General features: G+C 37.3%; 1 protein-coding gene across 1 annotated transcript in view; it reads right to left on the reverse strand.

Annotated features, from left to right (window-relative positions):
- Positions 1–3,757: 3,757 nt before the first annotated feature.
- LOC131039963 (universal stress protein PHOS34) overlaps positions 3,758–22,304 on the reverse strand; it is a 126,645-nt gene continuing 108,098 nt past the window's right edge. The window contains exon 6 of the mRNA XM_059221209.1: positions 3,758–4,106. Within this exon, the coding sequence (XP_059077192.1) occupies positions 4,071–4,106 (36 nt within the window). The 3' untranslated portion in view covers positions 3,758–4,070. The remainder of the gene's footprint in view (positions 4,107–22,304) is intronic.

Raw genomic sequence — 22,304 nt, forward strand, 5'->3', positions numbered from 1 at the left:
CGGCATGAGTTGTCTCTCTCTAGCTGCTAATCATCTAATTTGTTCCTCACGGACAACAACCTACTCTACGAGGAACTGCTCATGTCGTTGTTTTTGTGCCTCTTCATGTTGTCGTCGAAGTTGGGCTTGATGAGCAAGTTGAGCCTGTCGTAGGTAGCTCTCTTGTTCTAGGTCGATGGCCTTGAGTTGCTCCTGGAAGCTTTGCATCATAGTTCTGATGCTCAGGTCTTCTAAACTTTTCACATTTTGATGTTAGCTGGGAGGATGTGGATGTTGAATGGGAGCAAAAGAGGCATCTTGGGGTTGTTGATAAACATATGATGGATGCCAAGAAGGTTGAACAAGGGTGGGTGAGTGGTAAGCACTAGGAAAGTACCCACATGCTACTAAAGTGGAGCTGCCTGGGTCGAAACTAGGAGCAATCCTAATTTTATGTTGTTGGCAAGGAGGCGGATAATAACTTGCATATTCATAAAATGGAAGGGGACAAGGGTGTTGCTCTTAATATCCTTTCATGACAATAGCATAGAGAAGGCCAAAGCCTATTTAAAAGATATTGCAAATAAGAGTAATAGGTCTGCCCTAACTAGAGAGTTGGGCACATACCAACAAGGTCACCGAATTGATTGAACCACAGAGTCACCAGGTGCTTGAAACATGCCTCTTGAAGACTAAGTGTACTGAAGAATGCACCAATCTTCAGCTTGATGAAGAAATTGTCCCACTAGGCGTGCCAAAAACTATTATCACAAAAGCTTGCACCCTTGCTGAGCTATCAACTCAACAACCTCGTGAAACATGGAAACAATCCCGAAGTGTGGGACCTTGCGCGAGGGGGTTGAATCTCCGGAGAAGGTCGTCTTCCTTCTCAATCCAAGTGCAGGTGTTGAACCAACTCAACACTTCAAATCTTACTTCTAAACCTATCCTAACAACTTGTAGAGGAAAAGGGAAGAGAAAAATGCTTAAAATGAAAGGAGGTGATGCACCAAGATAAGAGATGTTTCTCTCCCCATCCGAAATGGCACAAAGAATCAACTGAAATACCCAGGAGATGCACAAACTTCAGTTGCATGAATCACCTTAACGCAAGTATGGAAGTTAGGACTTGCTAAATGTCAAGAGGGGAGAAGATTTCCCACAAGTCACACCCAGAAACAGGTTAACACAACATATATGTGAAAGAAAGCCACAAACATACACTTATAATGAAAGTAAGAATACATACACAACATACATAAGTTGAAGTAAGGCAAGAATGGTGATTTCAATTCATTATAAGGCCAATAGCCAAACTTATAGTTGTAGAAATGTAAGATAAATATAAATCTTTAAGAGAAGTGAAAGAGCATAGAATAGCTCAAGCCATCAAGGAGAGAACCATTTACAATGAGGCATAACAACCTTATATAGAAAACTGGTTGCAAGAGTTGTTGGAGCATTAAAAATCACACCATCTAGAAGTGTTGCAAGCCGCAACGAAGTTGGGAAGACTTCAGAAGCACAAATTGCCGAAGTTGGGAAGACTAAGGAAGGAACTTCAGAACCTCAGAGTTCCGAAGTTTCAAGGAAGAGAAGAAGGCAAAGGCAAGGAACTTTGGAACCTCGGGATTTCAGAGTTCCGAGGAAGAGGAAGGAGACTTAGCAAAGGAACTTCAGAACCTCGGGGTCCCAGAGTTCTGGGGAAGAGAAGAAGGCAAAGGCAAGGAACTTCGGAACCTCGGGGTTCCAGAGTTCCGGGGAAAAGGAAGGAGACTTAGCAAAGGAATTTCGGAACTTCGGGGTTCCAGAGTTCCGGGGCAGAGAAGAAGGCAAAGGCAAGGAACTTTGGAACCTCGGGGTTTCAGAGTTCCGACAAGAGAGAAAGAGACCAAGGAAAGGAACTTCGAAACCTCGGGGTTCTAGAGTCCCGGAGAAGAGAAGAAGGCAAAGGAAAGGAACTCCAGAACCTTGAGGTTCCGGAGTTCCAAGGAAGGGAAGAGGCAACTAAAGAAAAGAACTTCGGAACCTCGGGGTTCCGAAGTTCCGGGGAACTAGAGAAAAGGCTAAGGAACTTCAGAACCTCAGGGTTCTGGAGTTCCGAGGAAGAGAGAAAAGGCTAAGGAAGGAACTTCCTCCAGTCAAGACAACACTTCACACTTCATAATTCCACTGCTTTTTTCCTTGATCAACTAGGGTAGCACTGGTCCATGGATCGTATCTCTGATCGGTTCTCATTGATGGACCAAGGGTGTCATAAAATGACAACAGTTACTAGAAAGGAAGTGACTAGAGCCAAATTTGCATTCCTGACTACCATATCAAAGTTCTTGTACTTTTCCCATATATTTTTACTTGTTGAGCACCTTGGCCATCTTGTCACTAGAGTGAATATATTAATAATAAGTAATATAACATAATCAAATAATATAAAACTTGTTTATACATATGAATTATACACATAGTACAATGCTTTGTTTTAAAATAAATTATAGTTACAAAATTCATATGTAAAATTATATAGATAAAATTATGTTGTTGGTTGTGGGCATTGATTAAAACCACCATGTACACACTTGGGTTGTGATATATATATATATATATATATATATATATATATATATATATATATATAGGTTGAGATGGTTGATTAAGATGACCATGCAAACACTAGGGCCATGGCATGTGTATCCACCTCCAACCAACCACAACTACTAGCAATGAAATTCCATTTGAATAATTTTACATAAATATTTTTTTGTGCTATATTAATAATAGTTTGTTAATAATTCATTTTTAATTTTCCCTCATTAAGAGCACATGTATTGTTTAATTTGAATCCAATTTCATTTCCTATTTGCTAATGTCTCAAAATATGTGCATTAATGGTTTGCATCAATGATTTTTATGCAAATCACATTAGTCATTCCTACTAGTTAGAAGAAAATGAAAATAGAATCATAAATTTATATATAGAGTATTTGTAGATGTCCATATACCATTATATCTATACAAATTCATAGCTTTTTATTTATATATGTGTGTAAAAATTTCAATTATCTCGTATCAAATTTTAGTATGTTAGAGGTGAAAATAAAAATTTATTTTTCATTAAACTACAAGTTATTATTTTGTACAGATATCTTAAATGCATATATCTAACATATGTTATAAAGGCACTCCAAACTAACATCTCCCAACATATTTTAAATATATACTTAAGATATTCATAGTAGTATACATGTAAACATTAAATGCAAATATGTGTTTTTTAATAATTTAGCTATAAGAACAAATGCAAACTTTTGGTAACCTTTTACAAACCACATTAACCCAACTTTAATAAATCAATTATATATGTATTGAACTACATTTAATATCCTAAACATAATTTGCTAATTGAAAATGAACTTTAGATCTAATAAATTGATTAATATCCAAATCTAATGAGGTGCAATGGAAAATGCCACTCTTCATCAGTTATCAATCCATGGGATGAGGTATACATTCTGTACCACATAATGTCGAAGTTGTATTGCAATTTGGTATGAGCAGAAGTCACTTGTGATCTTAACAATGCCTCTTTTTATGAGGGTTTTGGGATCTACAAATCGTACCTCTAGATGAGGTGAATCTTTATCATGAAAACCAACGATAGCTATAATCAGTTCCCTGTACGCAATTAATGCATGTGGCCGATTTACTGGAGTTAGAATGGTGGCTACTTATTAAAAGTAAACTGACTTGCAGAAAAGTTTATTGGCAGAATAGAGATTCATTTTCATAACTTACTTCAAATATGTGTTCTTTAATAAAGACTCCTTGTACCTTTAATGAATAAATAAAACACATCAATACATATCACCTATATAGGTCCTCTAAATATCAAATGTTATGCCTATATATGTCTCAAATACAGCATAACATGTTAGCAAATCATTATAAATAATGCACACGAAACAAGGCATTAATATTTCATGTACAGATATACTTCATACAAAGATTGTGAGATGAGAAACAACTCTTGAAGAAACTATTATCAGGGGCATTATTGACTACTCTTGACGATAGTAACAGGACATTTGGCATTGTTAAGGCAATAGTTGCTGACACTTCCCAGAAGCATCCTGCATCAAAACAAAACAATAGTTGGTCAAAAGACTCAAAACCATGTTGATTCATGGAATATATTTACCATTTAGGGGTATATTTCCAAAACGCCTACAAATAGTTCAAGTGCTCCCAACAGTTATATCAATATAGTTAAAAGGGTTGATTAGAAATTGACAGACACATACAAGATTCCATAACAAAGAAACATAATAACGTTACATTTACACAGCATTGACAAGGTAAATGGAATTCAATCACACAGGTTTAAAACAGGATAAACACAGCAAATTAAAAAATGCTAAATATCTCACAAATAATAAACACGGGTTTTATAAACATTATGCAAAGGATTTTCTTTTGAAAATGCCACAAATTACAGGTGGGTTATTGAATAACCTGCAAACATTTTCACAATTTGGCAGGTTTGACCAAAACTGGCATGCCAGTTTGACTAGGCACACACCTACCGCTGTGTGCTGAAATGTGATTACTCATTTTTATTTCAAGGTTTTTGCTTCTATGCCAAGAAAATCCCTGATGCTGTCTTCTTACAATGCAATTTCAGGGGCTTGGTTCTTTATTGGAGATAATGGAGATGGAGTAATGACAACACTTTCTACAACTGTGTCAAAATATCTTAAATTGGTCCACGACTAAATAAGAGATGGGCTGTGAAGGACCCAAAGATCTGATAATGTTAATCTATCTAGAAGCGACAAGAGTTTAGGATGGTGAACAACCCACTAACGATGGGCAACCAAGTTAGGGATTCACAAAGTTTGGGCCACAAATTCTTTTATGCAGACTTTGTGGTGGAAATCCCTTCTGCTGAGATATTTTGAGCTTGATTTAAGTAGAGTTAAATTATGTGTTTAATACCTCCCTGTCTTAGCAAGGCCCTCTCCTCTGTAACGCTTGGATGATTAGAGAAAGCTGTAAACTTTTATAGCATTAATCCAGTTGACAACTATTGGGTTTTTCATTCAAGATGCAAGATATATTTCATGACAACCGAGCTTAGACTTACTGCAGACTTTGCTCGTAGCAGTTAAATATTTAAAATATCTTCACACAGATGTTAAGTCATTGGCTCTTGGTTCCAAGGCTCAGCGTCAACTTTCTTTTGCTAACATAGAGAGAGACCTTCCTTGTAAGTGAGGTTAAATTGACTTTTTCTTTCTGTTAAAGTACCATAAGATGGATTTCTCCAAAAAAACTCACAGTCAAACATCATGCATCTCGATTACTACTGTTAGCAATTTATTAGCATATGACAGAGAATAATATTTAGGTGATATAATAAGTAATAAATTGACATTTTAATGTTAATTTATTAAATAAGAATTTGTTATTAGTTGGGAAAGTGGTTTGGGTAACTAGTAGGTTGAATGGGCTTATAAAGCCATTGAGAATGCAATAACGTAAATGTTGAAGATGAATTATTGACTGATTGATATGTTGGAACCTCTAGCTCTCCTTTGTGTCACATTTTCAATATGTTATCAAAGCAAGTTTTCTGGACCTCTATGTTTGCCATCCATTTGGTTGTCTTTGTTCCAAAGTGGTTCATACAACAGTGATGCAGTGACAACCACATGCAGCAGCCATTGTTTTGCCCATCCACCATTCTTACATTTTGTCAACAGTGATGCAATGCAGACCACATGCAAACCTGTGAAATTTACTATCCATCCACATTTTCTCCTTTCTTCATCTTGTTCACTCTTTTCATTGTTTTCTCTCCATTTTGTTTATGTTCATATTAAAAATCAGAAAAATGTGATATGCAGTTTTGGTTCTGGCAGATCTTTGTATAAAGAGGTTATCAGCATTGAAATATTGAAGATTTATTTTGAGATATACAAAAAATGTTCTGAGTTGCATGTGGATCACCCCATAAAGAAGTTATTATATGCAATGATGAAGACAGCCATACAAGCTTTCACAAAAACGTCTTGGAATATTGTTCATTGGAAGTGCAGAAAGAAGAGGATTTTTCAGTAATTCGAGAATTATTTCCAGCTACAATTCAGTCCTCACCACTCTCAGCACACAAATTAGGACACAGGTACATGTGATAATTTGTTGCTAGCATCTATAGAGGTGTTTGAACATTTTTCAACATTATTTGTCATTTGAAAAGGTGTTATCATTATTTGAGGCACTGCAAAAACAGTTTCCAGCCTTCGCAAACAATTTTCATCTGACTGATGTAAAGAGCACACGGTTATACTAAGAGGGGGAAGTGAATCAGTATAACAACCAATTTAAACTTTTTCAACTTCAATCACAAGTATATAACTTATCTCATTAACATATTCATTGTACACTAACATTCATATGTGATCTATCTAATATGAACACAAGTTGAACACAAGATATATACGTGAAAACCCTTACGGAAGAAAACCACAGCAAATCAATGCTTTTATATGAATATCTTCTTTTACAATGTTCGTATGCACCAACCTACAGAGGCACCAACCCCTAAGTTTGTTTGTGAACACAAACCCACTGGAAGCACCAACTCCCACTTCTCAATTTTGTGAGTGCCAACCCACTAGAAGCACCAACTCCCACTTCAGAATTCCTGAGCACCAACCCACTTCATAGAAATCTGATTTTCCACCTTGACAGTGTTGCTTCTACAATAGATGATGGATACAATTCCTCTCCACAAATCTGATTATTATTATGGCAATCAACATGTCATAAAACTGATTACAATCTCCTCATAAAACTCTTATAAATCTGTCATACTATTTCTCACAATCTTTGCTTCAATATACTTCATGATACTGCTATAATCTGATTCAAAATTAGTCACCAAACTGATCACAAACTTCACTTCAGAATCTGCTATAGAATAACACTTATGCTGCCTCTAAACTGATATAATGATCACAGCAAATAGGCACACATATGCCACATGAATTCTCTCTTAGAACACATTCTTCAGTTCCAAGGATGAAAAATTCGTCCAAATCGCAATTTATCAGGAGTCATTTGTCCTGCCAATTTAATCTGCTGGAAAATCGCAGGCAATTTTTGGTAAAAAATCGGAATGTTCGCAGGGAAAAAATCGTGTTTAAAAAAAGCGATTCGAATTTGATACAACCCTAAAAAGTCGTTATTTTATAATGCACGGGAAAAATAAAAACGCGATTTCGGCAGCTTCATTTTTTCGGTTTTCCTAAACACGCGACTAAGGGACTCCTCCAACAACCAACGGCAATCAGAAATTGAACAGATTTTTTGTCTTTGCTCATTTTTTTTCGTAGTTTCCAGGAAAATGAGCTCAACCTCTATCGTCCGATTTATTATTAAGATTAGCAAACTAGAATTTCGTATTACCTTTGGAAATATTTAACAATAAACTTGTAATAATAAAGTCTTTAAGATTTTCCAAATTGTCTTTACGATTTGATAAGAATACTATTTATCAAGAAGATAGTCTATTATCACTCACAATAAACTGTTAATAAAAGAAGCTTGCCATTACAAATCCTATCAGCACGCTATATACATTGAATATGCTATGTCCAAGAAAATCTACAAGGCACAAACTATATATTTTAAAGAAAGTTTGCCGTGTTCTATAAATTTAGTGTATATGTGTGTTTTTTAAAGAATATTTTAAGAAATTATATATTTTCAAATGTTCGATAAATTTGCCAATTTATTGCCGATTTTTTCCCGATTTTTTGCCAAGTCCCGATTCTTTAAAAAATTTGGGCCAAAAGATTTATTGCTGAGTAAGAGTTTTTCATCTTTGTTCAGTTCACAAAATCTTCCTTTTCATACAACTAGATTTTCCCTTTATTATCTCTGAAATAACTTTATCTTTATAACAGCATTATATCATCACAAATTTCTGAGAACTCTTTAATTTCTGAGTTATAATCTCAGCATAATTCTCTCACACGCTTCTGAATTTTTCAGCATATACATATCATCCTTCACATTAATATTTTCTTAGTCTGAAATAATTTCAGAATTATTATTCTCCACTCACATACTCCACACTCTACTTATGATTTTACATGTCTTTTATCAAGAAGACATGTCTCTCCACAAGAGAACTTAAACTCCAAGTAAACAAATCGCACCCTTTTATTATCACAGCTTTTTATGATTTTTAATCTTAACAAATCGTACCTTTTCCTCTTCTCACACTAATATTACAAACTGCTGTATACACAAACTGCCACCTCCTTTTGGTTAAATATTGAACGCTGCTTTTGCTTCATATAAACAATTCTTTAATAGAATCGGCCATCCATTTAGTTTGTTATCATTAACAAACATTAATCATGTTAATCGATGCATATATATTTTATTTGTTTGCTTGCCTTTTCAAATGACTGCTTCATGTAATTGTTCAACCATTTTCTTGTCTAACAAACTACTGTATTCATAATCTTTAATTGCACCTTGCTAATAATTATATTTTGATGAAATCGCACTTTATTGTATTCCCTTAATCGCTGGCTTATATAGTTGCTTTGTATATGCAAACTGCCACCACATATGCTTCACCTCTGCATATATTTCTTCCTCTTATGTGACGTGGCATTTTTGTTTAGTTGACATCTCCCGATAGCATAAGATTTCGAACATGACTTAAATATAGCTTTCATTAAGTATTGAGATGTTGTCTTTTATTATTGAAGGAATCGGCAATGTGATAATTATCGCACTTCTGCAATGTCTTAATGATTTGAACCTTTGTTATTAACAATCTTAGTCGGCTGTCTTCAGTCACATATTTGTTTGATAAATCTGACCCTTCAGATTTATGAAGTTGATCCTTCAGTAAGTCTTACCTTCCGCTAGATCGATAGATTACCATCCATTCCAAATGCACCGAATATATGGATCGCCGATCATGGATGAAGTCGGCTCGAATGAAGTTTTCTGTTCTAAATGAATGGTTCAATAATTAACATGAAGATCTGATCATTCCTTAAAGAAGTTTTCTGATTACCCGATCATGGATGAAGTCGGCTTGGATGGTTTGCAGATTCGCATTGTTACTTCCACACATTAATGACATTAATATCTTGTTCAATATAACTTCAATAATACTATGCGATTTACACATAATTTATATGCCCATGTCTTCTTCTTTTTATCGCTGCCTGACTAATGATTATCGCTGTTGCTTGAATATTTTCACTATGTCCATCGGATCAACAGAGTAATTTTATTCACTGCAGATATATAAACTTATTATTAATTCTGTTTACGACTTGTCAAAGTCGTGGTCTATAATGACTTTTCTAACACTGAATTGAAGCACTGCATCTAGAATCATATTATTTATTAGTTCTCATTCTATCCAATGCGACAGCCTGTGTAAAGCTGACTTGTACCATTATCGCTGTCTTAGATACTCCAGCGCTATTCAATATAATATCACTCTTCTTGCTCCATCATACACATATTATTAACTTGGCTGCATCTTTCATTAATCTCTGTCATTTGCTATTTTATACAAAGCGCTGCATATGAAAGATATTCATCGACTATATTAAGTCGATTTTCTCATGAGTTTCTCTGTATGTTTATTAACATGATCTGCTACCTTTGATGGAGCACTACGTAGTCGAACTTCATACTAATAGAATCGGCTGAGAGATATGTGATGATGAAACTTCCGTATAATATTAATGCCAAGGGAATCGGCTTGCAAACAGGTCACATTCTTCAATACAAACCACCTTTGTCAATCGGCTCTCTCTATATATGCATCAATCTGCCACCTTTGAGTTCTTGAGTTATCATCAAACATATTTCCATAGTAGGAGATCGTTGTCTATAGTATTTCTTTTATTATTGTGTATGCTTTAAGTCACTATCCTTATCGGTATTCATAACCAGTCATGCCCTTTTGTATTTTCTACCGTTTCAATTCGAATCACTGTCTTTATTCTACCCTTGTTATGTATAGTGGCTGCCATCTCAATTGTGCTATCAATAACTTTTGAATCGAACCAATTACTTGGTCACTTCTTTTATTGTTATTCCCTGTATGACTAGTGAAGACTATCATTTGCATTGAAACCATAGTCACGGGGTACTAGATATTCATGTTCAATTCTGATCATAAATCTAATTATGGAGATGTCTTTTTCATATAAATCACAGCTATCCAATTCCTTAACCATCACCTTTGACATCAATGACAACATTTCCAACATGATGTGCAGCATTTGGTTAGTTTTCTTTTAACTGCTGATATTATTTCCAGCATTTATAAGTACCACAAATGCAGTAAGGCTTTTTATTAGTGGTATAAACTGTTTTCCTATTATTGAGATTGCTATAAAATTATATGCAAAGGTGTTGCCTATAAGACAAATATTTCATCCCATTGAACTTGGGTGACATTGATATCGTGTGGTAAGCATTTGTTTTGAAGTTGGAGAAGTGAAGCCCGCTGCATATGTGTTGAACCAAAGGATTGCTACGCATTTTGTTAGATTTTAAGGTTTGTGGATTTCTATTGGTCCAATATGCTTATTGTTGGGAAATAAACAGGGTCAATACTGAAAATTGTGAAAATAAATCTCTATCCAATAAACCAATCAAAGGATGAGATACAAGGTTTTGATAACTACAACATGATAATCTAAAACTTATATGCAAATCTGAAAAAGTTGCCTTAATGTGGAAAACCATCCATAGATCCCTTCTTAATGATGCCAAAAATCAGTCTACATATAAAAGAAGCAAAAATCTCCAAAAAAATCCCAATTATACATATTTTCTGCAAAACTGTCCTGCAAACAATTTTTTACCCCAAAAAATCCCATCTTTTTAAAAAATCATTGACTGCAATTTTCAATATTTTTTTTGCATTTAAATCACATTTAAATTGCACCTAAAACCTTAACCAATCTCATGCCAACTTCTGAAACCCTTGAAACCTGTGAAATAGTGAAATAGTGTATGAATAGCGCAGTTGTGCTCATCGATACATGCATAGAAGGCACAACTAGTTGCAAATTTGCAAGGAGTCAGGAAGCGGTGCATTTGAGTCAGAGGCATTCAATTTTTTGTTATAGCACTGCTACAAATACATTCTATAACTTCATATCATATATATGGTATTTACATAAAATTCAGCCAGCGCACACAAATAGATGAATAATTGTTAAATAAAATTTTCAAAGTGCACATCACAAGGATCTTTCAATTCAACAAGATAAAAAACGTTAAATCTATCTTATTTTGGTTGGGCCTCCATCCAAACAAATAGCATTGTAATGTTATGACAAGTGAATGGTCTATATTCCGAGGTTATAACTTCGCTCATTGTTCATACTTCATATTTTGCGTCTAATTTATGATGGTTTAATTTTATCTATATTCAGATGCTAGGATTTCTGTCAATACATTGTCACACATGCTTTAATTTTGTGTCTACTTTTTAATCTACATTGAATATTAAAATAAAATTTTCAAAAAAATGTTAAATCTATTTTATTTTGGTGAGGTTTCTATCCAAAGAGAGTATTTTACAGTTATGACAAGTGAATGGTCTATTTTATCATGGTTTAATTTTGTGTCTACTTATTTTGATTTTCTGCACAACTAAATTGTTATTGTGAAGATTGGTTGGTTATTTGGTCCAAACAACATTTGATGGTCTAACTTTTTCTACAATGATAGCCTTGTAAATTAGTTCTCTAGAAAGAAATAATCAATATTTTTGGCTAAATGGCTTGAATTGAATGCTAATTTAGGCTCTCTATCATGCCATTGATTTGCTTGATGAATATGACAATGATATAGTTTCATTTGTTTAAGTAGTCTCATTACTAGAAATAAAGAGGTAATGTTATGTGTAGGTCATCTTTTGTCTTCATAACATTTATCGTTCTCTCAAGTTGTATACAAAAACCCTTGGCTGCATAAAAACATCAACATGATGTTTATGTGTAACCTAGTATTCCACATAGATGTCCAATCTTTGTGACATCAAAATCTTGGTTATTGTAATTTTGTATGCTTATTTTGATATCATGCATTTCTATCCTAGATCATATCTTTCTTTCCTTCAGCCATTTTGATCTTGGGTGGCTTCACAGCTAAATCTAACATGGTATCAGAGCTAGTTGTGAGTTGTGGGTTAGCATTCTTTCAGGAATTTAGAGTCATTTCATTCTTGAAAACAAAGTATGCTCTTCTCTTACATCCGATGACATTGAGAATCAGAAACGCTTGATAGAATTTACAATTTCTTGGGGGGCTCCTTTCTCTTGCTTTTTAGTGAAGGTATTTCGAGAGTTTCCTAGAAAAAATCTGAGCTCGCCATTGAGTTTATAGCAGCCGAGAAAGTCAGAATTTCCTTTTATTTGATCTAAATTGGACATCAGACGTGAATTCATTGAAGGTTTGAAGCAGAGTTCCTGGACTCGACAAGTCCTGAGCAGAGTGACCTTGGGCGAGTCCCATGGCCCGAACTTGGACTCATCCGAGTCCTAGGCGAATCTAGGAACTCACGGACTCAGCTCGGACCTGGCGAGTCCTTATGCCTGGGCTCAACCAGACTCAAATTTTTCTTTTACATCTCAAAAAATGGCAAAGAAATTTTTTGACCTTGTCCTAAAAAAAAAAATTTGTTTCCCCACCCCTTCTATCATTGGGTTTTTCTCACATCTAACACCTTGTGTGGATCACTAAGGCTATGGATCATGTCTTTAGTGATGAGGACCTTGATTGGGTTGACCAAGCAAATAGAGAGGCTAAGGTTGTAGCCATGGCCGAGGAGGAGGTTAGAGCACAAGTAGATACAGGCATAGCTAATGTTGGTGAGGGTGGCATGGAGTCATGGATAGAGACTATAGCTGCTGAGTCATCCAAGAGATACCTTAGATGCCTTCGTAGGAGGGATGTAGGCTCCTTTAAACCATACACCTGTAGTTATTCTTTTGATATTTGTGTGGAACATTTGATGTCATGAATTTTATAGTCCATGAGTTTTGTATACATTTGACTATATTTATATAACTAAGTTTGCTATGTGATCGATGTATACTTGTGTATGTGATCAAATTAGCTTCTATTTGAAGATGTTGTTGTGCCTTTAAGGTTTATTAAATAAAGGGTGCATGAAACAAGTTTTAAATCCTTACAAATCTCTAAATTTCTTGGGTTTTTCACTTTGCCAAGTCCTACCAAGACTTTGTTGGGTTTTTTTTCCGAGTCCCGATTCTCGAGTCAAGTCACCCTTGTCGAGTCCAAGTCTTGTTTTTATGGTTTGAAGCAAAGCTTTCATATCAAGATCTAGAGGGTATCTATTATTTCGGTCCATTTTCAAGACAAACAGGTTGCGTCATTGCATTCAGAAGGCCCTATTGATGTGAATTTCAGACACCTCTATCACAGAATAAAATACCAAAATATTTTACCCCCTCTTGAGCAAAATCACCTCGGATGCTAAATATATGATCAACCAAGACAACTCCAAGGTTCCTATTGTCAGGCCCTGACATGTGGGTAACTCAATGGCTAATGTGATTTGTTGTATGCACAAAGGGACTTACACAGTTGTTCTAATCAAAACAAATTTTAATGAATAGAAGTGTATTTGCCACAGTTTTAAAATGACTTGTGATTTAGCAAGATGAGCACTTGATCTATATCTAACAAAGATTTTTGAAATAAATGCAAAAGGAAAGCATTTAGGAATTCTATTCTAATCCTAGAATGCAAGAGATAGTGAATGACTATGAAATTCAACTAGGATTAGTTTCGTCATACAATGAACAACTCTACGAAGCTTAGTGCAATCTTCTAAGGTAATCAATAGATATTCAAATTGATACCCACAACACTAACACCATCCATTTGATGCATATCAATGAGCAAGTAAAAATCGAAGTCAAGCTTAGATCCAATTCCAGTTGACCACACAAGACAAATTTACAATCAGCAAATAGCTAGTGGTATGGATAAACAAATTTCATGTAGATCCATTCAACTAAAATACTTAAAGAAAAATTCTAAACTAAATTGAGGATTAATGAACCACACAATACTCCAAGATTTCATAAAAATCACCCAAGTTCAATGATTCAATTCAATTTTGGCAGCATCTAAGTGACAATTCTCAAAATCTCTCTTTTACAAATGAGAGAAGGGGTTTATATAGAGTCTCAATGAAATGAATGGCCAAGATTCATTTAGAGTCTAGGGCCAAGATCATGCCAACACAACTTTTGTTGGCGGTAATTCGCCAACATAAGAATAAAACTTGTTTTGTTTAGTTAATGGTTGGGTAATGGGTAACACAATTCCCCTCAACAAGACAATCATGATCTCCAGGTTCCCCTGTGATTAGCTACATAGTTTACCTGAACCTCAAAAGCATCTTGGATAGAGCCTCACTGCCAGTCAGACGTCCATAGTCCCGACGAGGTTATCGCCGCAAGCTCACGAACATTGCTCCATTGCCAGCCGGGCATCCATAGCCCCGATGGAGTTATCCGTATATTCCCGTTAGCCAATTTTGGTATTTCTCTTTATTTCATCTTTTCTTGATTTTTCTCTTTCATTTTCTCATTTTCTCTTTCTTTTTTTTTTTTTATATTGCCCTTTTCATTCCGTCAATTCCTTTGGCTCATAAGCAGTGAAACTTACTAGGGTTTGAGGATTGCGGTGGCTATTTTTTTTTTTATGATGAATTTCGCTTTGGACCCTTTGGAAGGGTCAGGAGCGAAATTCTCCTTTAGGCCAAAATCTTGTTCTCCAAAATCAATCAACTCCATCTCCAGGCAAAAGCATATCAATTCATCCTCAAACATGCCTCAGAAACCAACACTTAGACAAAATTGGGAGGGCAATGTGAGTTACAAAGATTTTCGCTCTGGACCCTTTGGAAGGGTCAGGAGCAAAAATCACTTTTTGAGCTTGATTCTTGACCTTTTTGAACTCCAATTTTCTTTGAGAGGCAAACAAAGACCATTCTTCACGCATCCCCATCAAGATCCTGCCTTTAGCCAAGTAAAAATGAGAGCTTTCAAGAATTTCGCTCTGGACCCTTTGGAAGGGTCAGGAGCGAAATTCATCCTCTTGGCTAGTTCCTTACCTTGGTTCATTTCATTTTCATCAAACTTGATCAAATCAACTTCCTTCCTTCACTATCAAGACAATTCTCCATCCAATTTCGTCCAGGCGAGGCCCAACTGGGATTTCAGGGCCCAAGGGAGGCAACAAAGGGAGATTTTGCTCTGGATCCTTTGGAAGGGTCAGGAGCGAAAATCTCATCCTAGACTGGCTTTCATCATTCCAAAGCCTAAAAGCTCTTCTTCAAGGCGAAAAATTTATCAACTTTCTCAATTACGCCTCAAAAGTCAACAATATTGATCATTTCCTTCCAAAGCTCCTTAATTCATCATCCAGTGCATTCATTCATCAATTTCCGAAATCACCACTTTCATCCCTCTCTAACCGCTGACTCTGCTCAATTGACTCAGACCTGGAAGAAAACAGGACTCTAACAAGAAAACCATCAATCTAGACCTACCCTGACCTTAGACCTATTCACCCTCTTCTTCAATCTCACCATCCTGATTCTCCTAAAAGGAAATACTTCACTAAGGCAAACTTAAGGTTCCAGGCAAACAACTAATGACCTCCCAAAACTAGGCTAGACTCAGCTTGAAGGAAACCCTAAAACAAGCTTCCAAAGAGTAGCCCTAATCTAGCCAGCCCAGGCAACCACTCACTCACTCAAAACGAAGCAAGCAGAGAGAAAACCTAACTAAGGGAAAGCAAAACCCTAAGAAAAAGAGGGGGTCCCCATTCTGATGGGGCGATGTGTGAAATGGTCACAACATCTGGCAACACCACTAAGAATGTTCGCGAACATCTGAGAATCAATCCATCTTTGAAGAATACTCAGAGAATCTTCCTCAATAAATCAAGGAGTTAAACAACACTTACAAGAAGAGACTTTCATATTGAGACAGAGTACTAAGTGCATAGTTATCCATGTGTGTGCAATGAGTCAATTCCCCTCAACAAGACAATCATGATCTCCAGGTTCCCCTGTGATTAGCTACGTAGTTTACCTGAACCTCAAAAGCATCTTGGATAGAGCCTCACTGCCAGTCAGACGTCCATAGTCCCAACGAGGTTATCGCCGCAAGCTCACGAACATTGCTCCATTGCCAGCCGGGCATCCATAGCCCCGATGGAGTTATCCGTATATTCCCATTAGCCAATTTTGGTATTTCTCTTTATTTCATCTTTTCTTGATTTTTCTCTTTCATTTTCTCATTTTCTCTTTTTTTTTTTTTTTTTATATTGCCCTTTTCATTCCGTCAATTCCTTTGGCTCGTAAGCAGTGAAACTTACTAGGGTTTGAGGATTGCGGTGGCGCTGAAGCCAGATTTTAGATTTTTCACCAATTACAGCTTAGCCTGAAAACCATAATGACTCGGAGATTAGAAGTGTGAAAAGATATAATAACTGAAGGACACTAATATCTGAGTCCAATAAGCCAATCTTGCTTCATTGCAAATACAGCCTGACTCAAAATTTTATCAAGAAAAACTTCTTCGTGCTTCTAAAAAAAAACTTCATGATTGACCAAATGAAACAGACAATCCAGTAGGGAGTCAGAGTGCTTCATCACAAAATCGCCCTTTTCAAATGGATACCCTTCAAAACAAACAAACCAACCTACCCTAAGACACCAAGAAAACCACCTAAACTAAAACCTAAAACAAAACTAAGGAAAAAACCAAAACACACCACACACCAAACCAAACAAACCGAACTGAAAAGAAACTAGGCTAACTATATACAAAGGCAGACCTCCTGAACTTTAGGACTAGAAGTAATGCTTGAGATATCTCCCATTGACAGGTAATGGGACGTCTTCCCCAGTTAAGGTCTTCAATTTGAATGCATTCTCTCCAAGAATCTCAGAGATTTGGTAAGGGCCCTTCCATAGCCTGTCAAATTTATCATGTTCTCCCTTCTTTTCATATGCTTTATCCCAGTATAAGACAAGATCCGAGATCCGGAATGCCTTGACTCTAGCCTGTCTATCGAACCATCTTTTGACAACTCCCTGATGCTTTGCAAAATTTTCCAATGCTTGATCCCTCTTTTCCTCAAGATTCAACAGTTGCGTTAATCGAGCTTGGACCACATCGGTATCCTCCATGTATTCTTGGATAAACCATAAGGTTGGGATCCTAAGTTGCATAGGGAATACTGGGTCTTGACCATAAACTAGGAAGTAAGGTGAAATCCCTAACGCGTTCTTGGTCCTGATCCGATCTGCCCAAAGGGCAAATCTGCCAAGACCAATTTACAACCTTCAGAACCACACGAAAGTCCATGGCGCACATCATTTATGTGATATTATAAGATGTCAAAACCCCCCTTCTCTCTCCACTCTAATATTTTCAGCGTCCTGGCTCCAGATGTCATTGAAAACTCTCGTCGTCGTCGTTTTTTTTTTGTTTCCTCTGTAATGTCCCCCCCCATGGAACCCGGCCATACAACCTCCCCGTACAGTCAACAACAACACTGGCACCTCCAATCTTACGGCCACCTTCCCATGCGGTCAACACCCCTCCACCGTACGACTGTGTTTGTTTGTGCGGGGGCTGTATTTATGTCTCTGTGCTCCGCGACAGCGGTGGTTTCCACTGCACAGTGGTGGACGTGCTACCGTATGATGGTTCCACCGCCAGTGTTGCTACCGTAATAATGAATTTGATAATGAAGTATTTGTAGACAAGGCTTAAGCAAAACCCCTAAATTCATCCAACTCATACTTCTAATTCTAAAACAAAACTTTCCATTTTGATTTAAGTTTGAAGATATTCATCAATCCTCCAATATTCCCTTTCAGAAAAAAACTTTCCATTTTGAATGAATATCCCAATAATTTTTTAATATTCCCTCAATATTCTCAAAAAAAAAACTTTCCATTTTGGATTTAATTTTGAGGATTTTTTTTTATTTAGATATTCCTTCATTTTGGATTTAATTCTGAAATCTCTGTGGATTTTGTGACATCATGTTGACTTTGTTTGACCTTCCATGTGTAGGTTGATTTTTCGAATTTTATCTCCATCTTCTTCAAATTTTGGTGGACTTTGGATACCTCTCCAAGGTATGGCGGACTTTGGTCATCTCTCTCCCACCTTGGGCGGACTTTGGTGACCTCTCCTTAGGACCCTCCTTGAAGTATGGCGGACTTTAGGCATCTCTCCTAGGTATGGCGGACTTTGGAGGTTGCTCCCTACCCTTGGCAAGCTTGGGCGGACTTTGTCGTTAGCTCCCACATGACCTCTCTAGGGTGTGGCGGACTTTGGAGTAGGCACCTTCGAGGTCTCCATCATCCTAGCGGACTTTGGCTATGACACCCATGGCCTCCAAACTCACGGCGGACTTTGGGCTTAGCACCCATGTGACCCCCCAAACTTTGGCGGACTTGGGCTATGACACCCATGGCCTCCAAACTCATGGCGGACTTTGGGCTTAGCACCCATGTGACCCCCCAAACTTTGGCGGACTTGGGAGAGTGCTCCTCCTTGGGCTGACTTTAGCGTTAGCTCCTTCATGGCCCCTCTTCTTGCTTGGGCGGACTTTAGGCTACACTCCCACCTTGAGTGGACTTTGGAGACACCTCCTAGGGCGGACTTTAGGCATCCCTCCTCTTGGGCGGACTTCAAGCATCTCTCCCAACATGGCAGACTTTGGAGAATACTCTTACATGGTTGGGCGGACTTTGGTGGTGCCTCCTACATGACCTCCAATGCATACATGGCGGACTTTGATGGTTGCTCCATGCAAGGCGGTCTTCGACACATCCCCTCATGGGTGGACTTTAGCGTGCTGGCCATCATGGCCTCTTCAACACATGGTGGACTTCTGGATAGCCTCATTTGTACCTGCAAAACCTTTCGTTAGCCAGACTTAGAAGATTTTCAGAGGAACTTCAAAATTTCACAGCTTAATCTAATTTAACCGGATTAACTTGAAATTTGAAATCCATGCTTAGGTGGATCATCTGAAGCAGCAAAAAGCCTAAAATGTAGGGATTCAGCTTTTTTAGGTCGAAACTTGGAATTTTCGAGTTCCGGTCGAGGCTGGTCAGTAGTACAAGTGTAAACCCTAGGTTTGCATCCCGAAAAAAGCAAAAAGCCTAAAATCTAGGGATTCAGCTTTTTAGGTCAAAACTTGGAATTTTCGAGTTTTGGTCGAAGCAGGTCAATGGTGCAAGTGTAAACCCTAGGTTTGCATCCCAAAAAAGCAAAAAGCCTAAAATCTAGGGATTCAGCTTTTTAGGTCAAAACTTGGAATTTTCGAGTTTCAGTCGAAGCTGGTCAGTGGCACAAGTGTAAACCCTAGGTTTGCATCCCGGAAAAAGCAAAAAGCCTAAAATCCAGGGATTCAGCTTTTTAGGTCAAAACTTGGAATTTTCGAGTTCCGGTCGAAGCAGGTCAGTGGTGCAAGTGTAAACCCTACGTTTGCATCCCAAAAAGGCAAAAAGCCTAAAATCTAGGGATTCAGCTTTTTTAGGTCAAAACTTGGAATTTTCGAGTTCCGGTCGAGGCTAGTCAATGGTGCAAGTGTAAACCCTAGGTTTACATCCCGGAAAAGCAAAAAGCCTAAAATCTAGGGATTTAGCTTTTTAGGTCAAAGCTTGGACTTTTCGAGTTCCGATCGAAGCTGGTCAGTGGCACAAGTGTAAACCCTAGGTTTGCATCCCGAAAAAGCAAAAAGCAGACATCCCTAAAAAATAGGAAAAACTTTCTAAAAATAGCCATATCGGGGATCGGGCTAAAAATGCCAAAAACGAAACTTCCTAAAAAATAGGAAAAAGCAAAAAAGCAAACTTTCTAAAAATAGAAAGTTGTCCAAATTCATCCAAATCAATTGCGATCTTCGTCCTTTGGCCTCTCTAAGCACTCTGGTGGTGTCCACATTTTGGAATCACATAACTTGCAAAAACTAACTTTCAATCGTCAAGGCCTGGAATGCTTTGAACTGGACAAGGCTTGGTGAAACTGTAGTAAAAGGTCACAAGATACTAACAAAATCCTAGAAAGCAGGAAAAGAGAGGGTCCCCATTTGCAATGGGGCGATGTGTGAAAAAGGTCACAACAAGTGGTCAGCTCTGCTCCAAATGAAGGAAGTTCTTTTTGAAGACGTCAACACCAGATGCAGCCGAGTTGAAGGCACCATCCATCCAGTTCAAGACAAGGTGTTTGAGGTGTTGTGTACCATCCTTGACATGCAGATTGAGATCGAGACAGATGTGGACATCCAGGAGTTGGAAGACAGAATCAAGGTCATCTTTTGCAAGGAAGAGAACATCATTACAGAAAGGCAGCGAGATCAAATGTATGCTACCATGTTCCTGATTGAGAAGACCAAAGAACTTGAGCCTGGGTGGGAGGCAACTCTTCTCACCGCTTTTGATCAAGTACTTCACTTGGAAGAATGAATGAAGAATCTTCCTGAGATTCCCATTGCTGAGATTGAGGGAATTGTGTCCAGATTCATTGAATATGCTAGAAAAGAGCATATGAAAGGGAACAAAGTTCTAGATGAAAAGTTGTTATTAGATGATGTGGCAGCTTAATCCCTATTGGTCTATGTCTCCTCGGTATTTGTGCCAATTTTTATTGGCTTTGGATTAATAATGTTTATCTAAATGGGGACTTTTTTGTAACAAACCCTAATTAGGGTTTAGGTGTCAAAATCTCAGCCATCGATCTTCTTTTGATCTAGGCTGTTCATTGTATTTGAGAGTGCTACATAAGCCCTCACTCATTTCATTTTAAAGAGGTTAGAAAAGTTAGAAAGTTGGAGAGAAATAAGTTTAATTTTGTTAGTAGCAAAATTGAGTAGTGAAGAGAGAAAGTTGAACAATTGTTGTTTATTTGGCTATGAGATCAATGAAATATTGAAGTTATGGTGTTTTGCTGCAATCCTTGTGGCTACTTTCATGGTTGTTTATCTTCTTGAATCACTCTTAGTAGAGATAGCATTTAAATTTTAAGTTTGAAGGACGAATGTTGTGCCTGATCTTCGATAAGACTCACATTCCAAACCACTAGCTTCTTACTGATTGTAAGAACGCCTTGTGTCGTCAACTGGAAACATTAAGATTAGTTAAGAGTTCAATCATCATTAGAAGTATTGATATGTATCTCCCTGATAGTATCTATCTCCTTGGTGATTTGAAAATCATTGAACACCCTTAGAAGATCGCACCAATTCCAGTGGAGTTGTAATCCTTTGGCGATACTGAAATTGGTAGAATCTTATCAAGACCAGTCTTCATTAAGTCATTCTTAGGATTAGTTTAAGTATCTCTTCCTCGAAACCCTTATCTTTTCATTTTTTTTGAAAATCTGTTAGTATTAGGAAAATCTTGTTTCCTCATTTGGAAAGATAGTAGCACGGACAAGCTTTCTTTGAAAGTACGTAAGGCCCCTTGAAGAAACAGCAAACACAACAACCACTGGTGTTTATCCGCGAGTAGAGATCCTACAAAGCAGAACCTTGAAGTCCTTCCGATTGATCCTTTTTTTGCGATATCTTCAGCATTCGGAGACTTTACTCAAGAGAGGATAAGATACCTCTGGGTATTTTATTTTGTGTTTGGTCGTGTACAAAATACACATCAACACTAACCAAAAATGGAATCGTATCCATATCACAAAGCTAGAGGAATGAGGGCCAATGAGATGTCGCCTAGTCATCAAGCAAGTTGTCTTCTAGAAGATTCCTTCCTCTATCCCTCTCTTTGGTTGCATATTCAACGAATCTAGACATGACTGAATTGAGCTCTTCCATCGTGACCCTTGGCAAACCATCCTGCTGCAATTCAATCACATCCAAGGCATCTAAGTGGCTCTCCCAATCTGGTGTATGATTTTGCAAATTGCTGATGAAGATCATAGGGGAAACCAAATCGTCTAGCTGATTCTTCCTGATAGACTCTAGCCCTTGAAAGTAAGCAAAATTCATTTTCTCTTTCAATCCTTCCAAATTCAATCTACTAGAAGTGTGGACATCTTGTCCCAATAATTCCTCAATTGAAGTGAGGATCTGTGATTGTCTCTCTAAGATTGATCCTTCCATTTCCACGCACTCATCTCTTGCATGATCAAACATTGATTTCCTCATTGCCAAAGAACAATAGCAACCATGGAAATCATACA

This window comes from Cryptomeria japonica, chromosome 5 (assembly GCF_030272615.1).
Source record: "Cryptomeria japonica chromosome 5, Sugi_1.0, whole genome shotgun sequence".
Classification (NCBI taxonomy): Eukaryota; Viridiplantae; Streptophyta; class Pinopsida; order Cupressales; family Cupressaceae; genus Cryptomeria; species Cryptomeria japonica.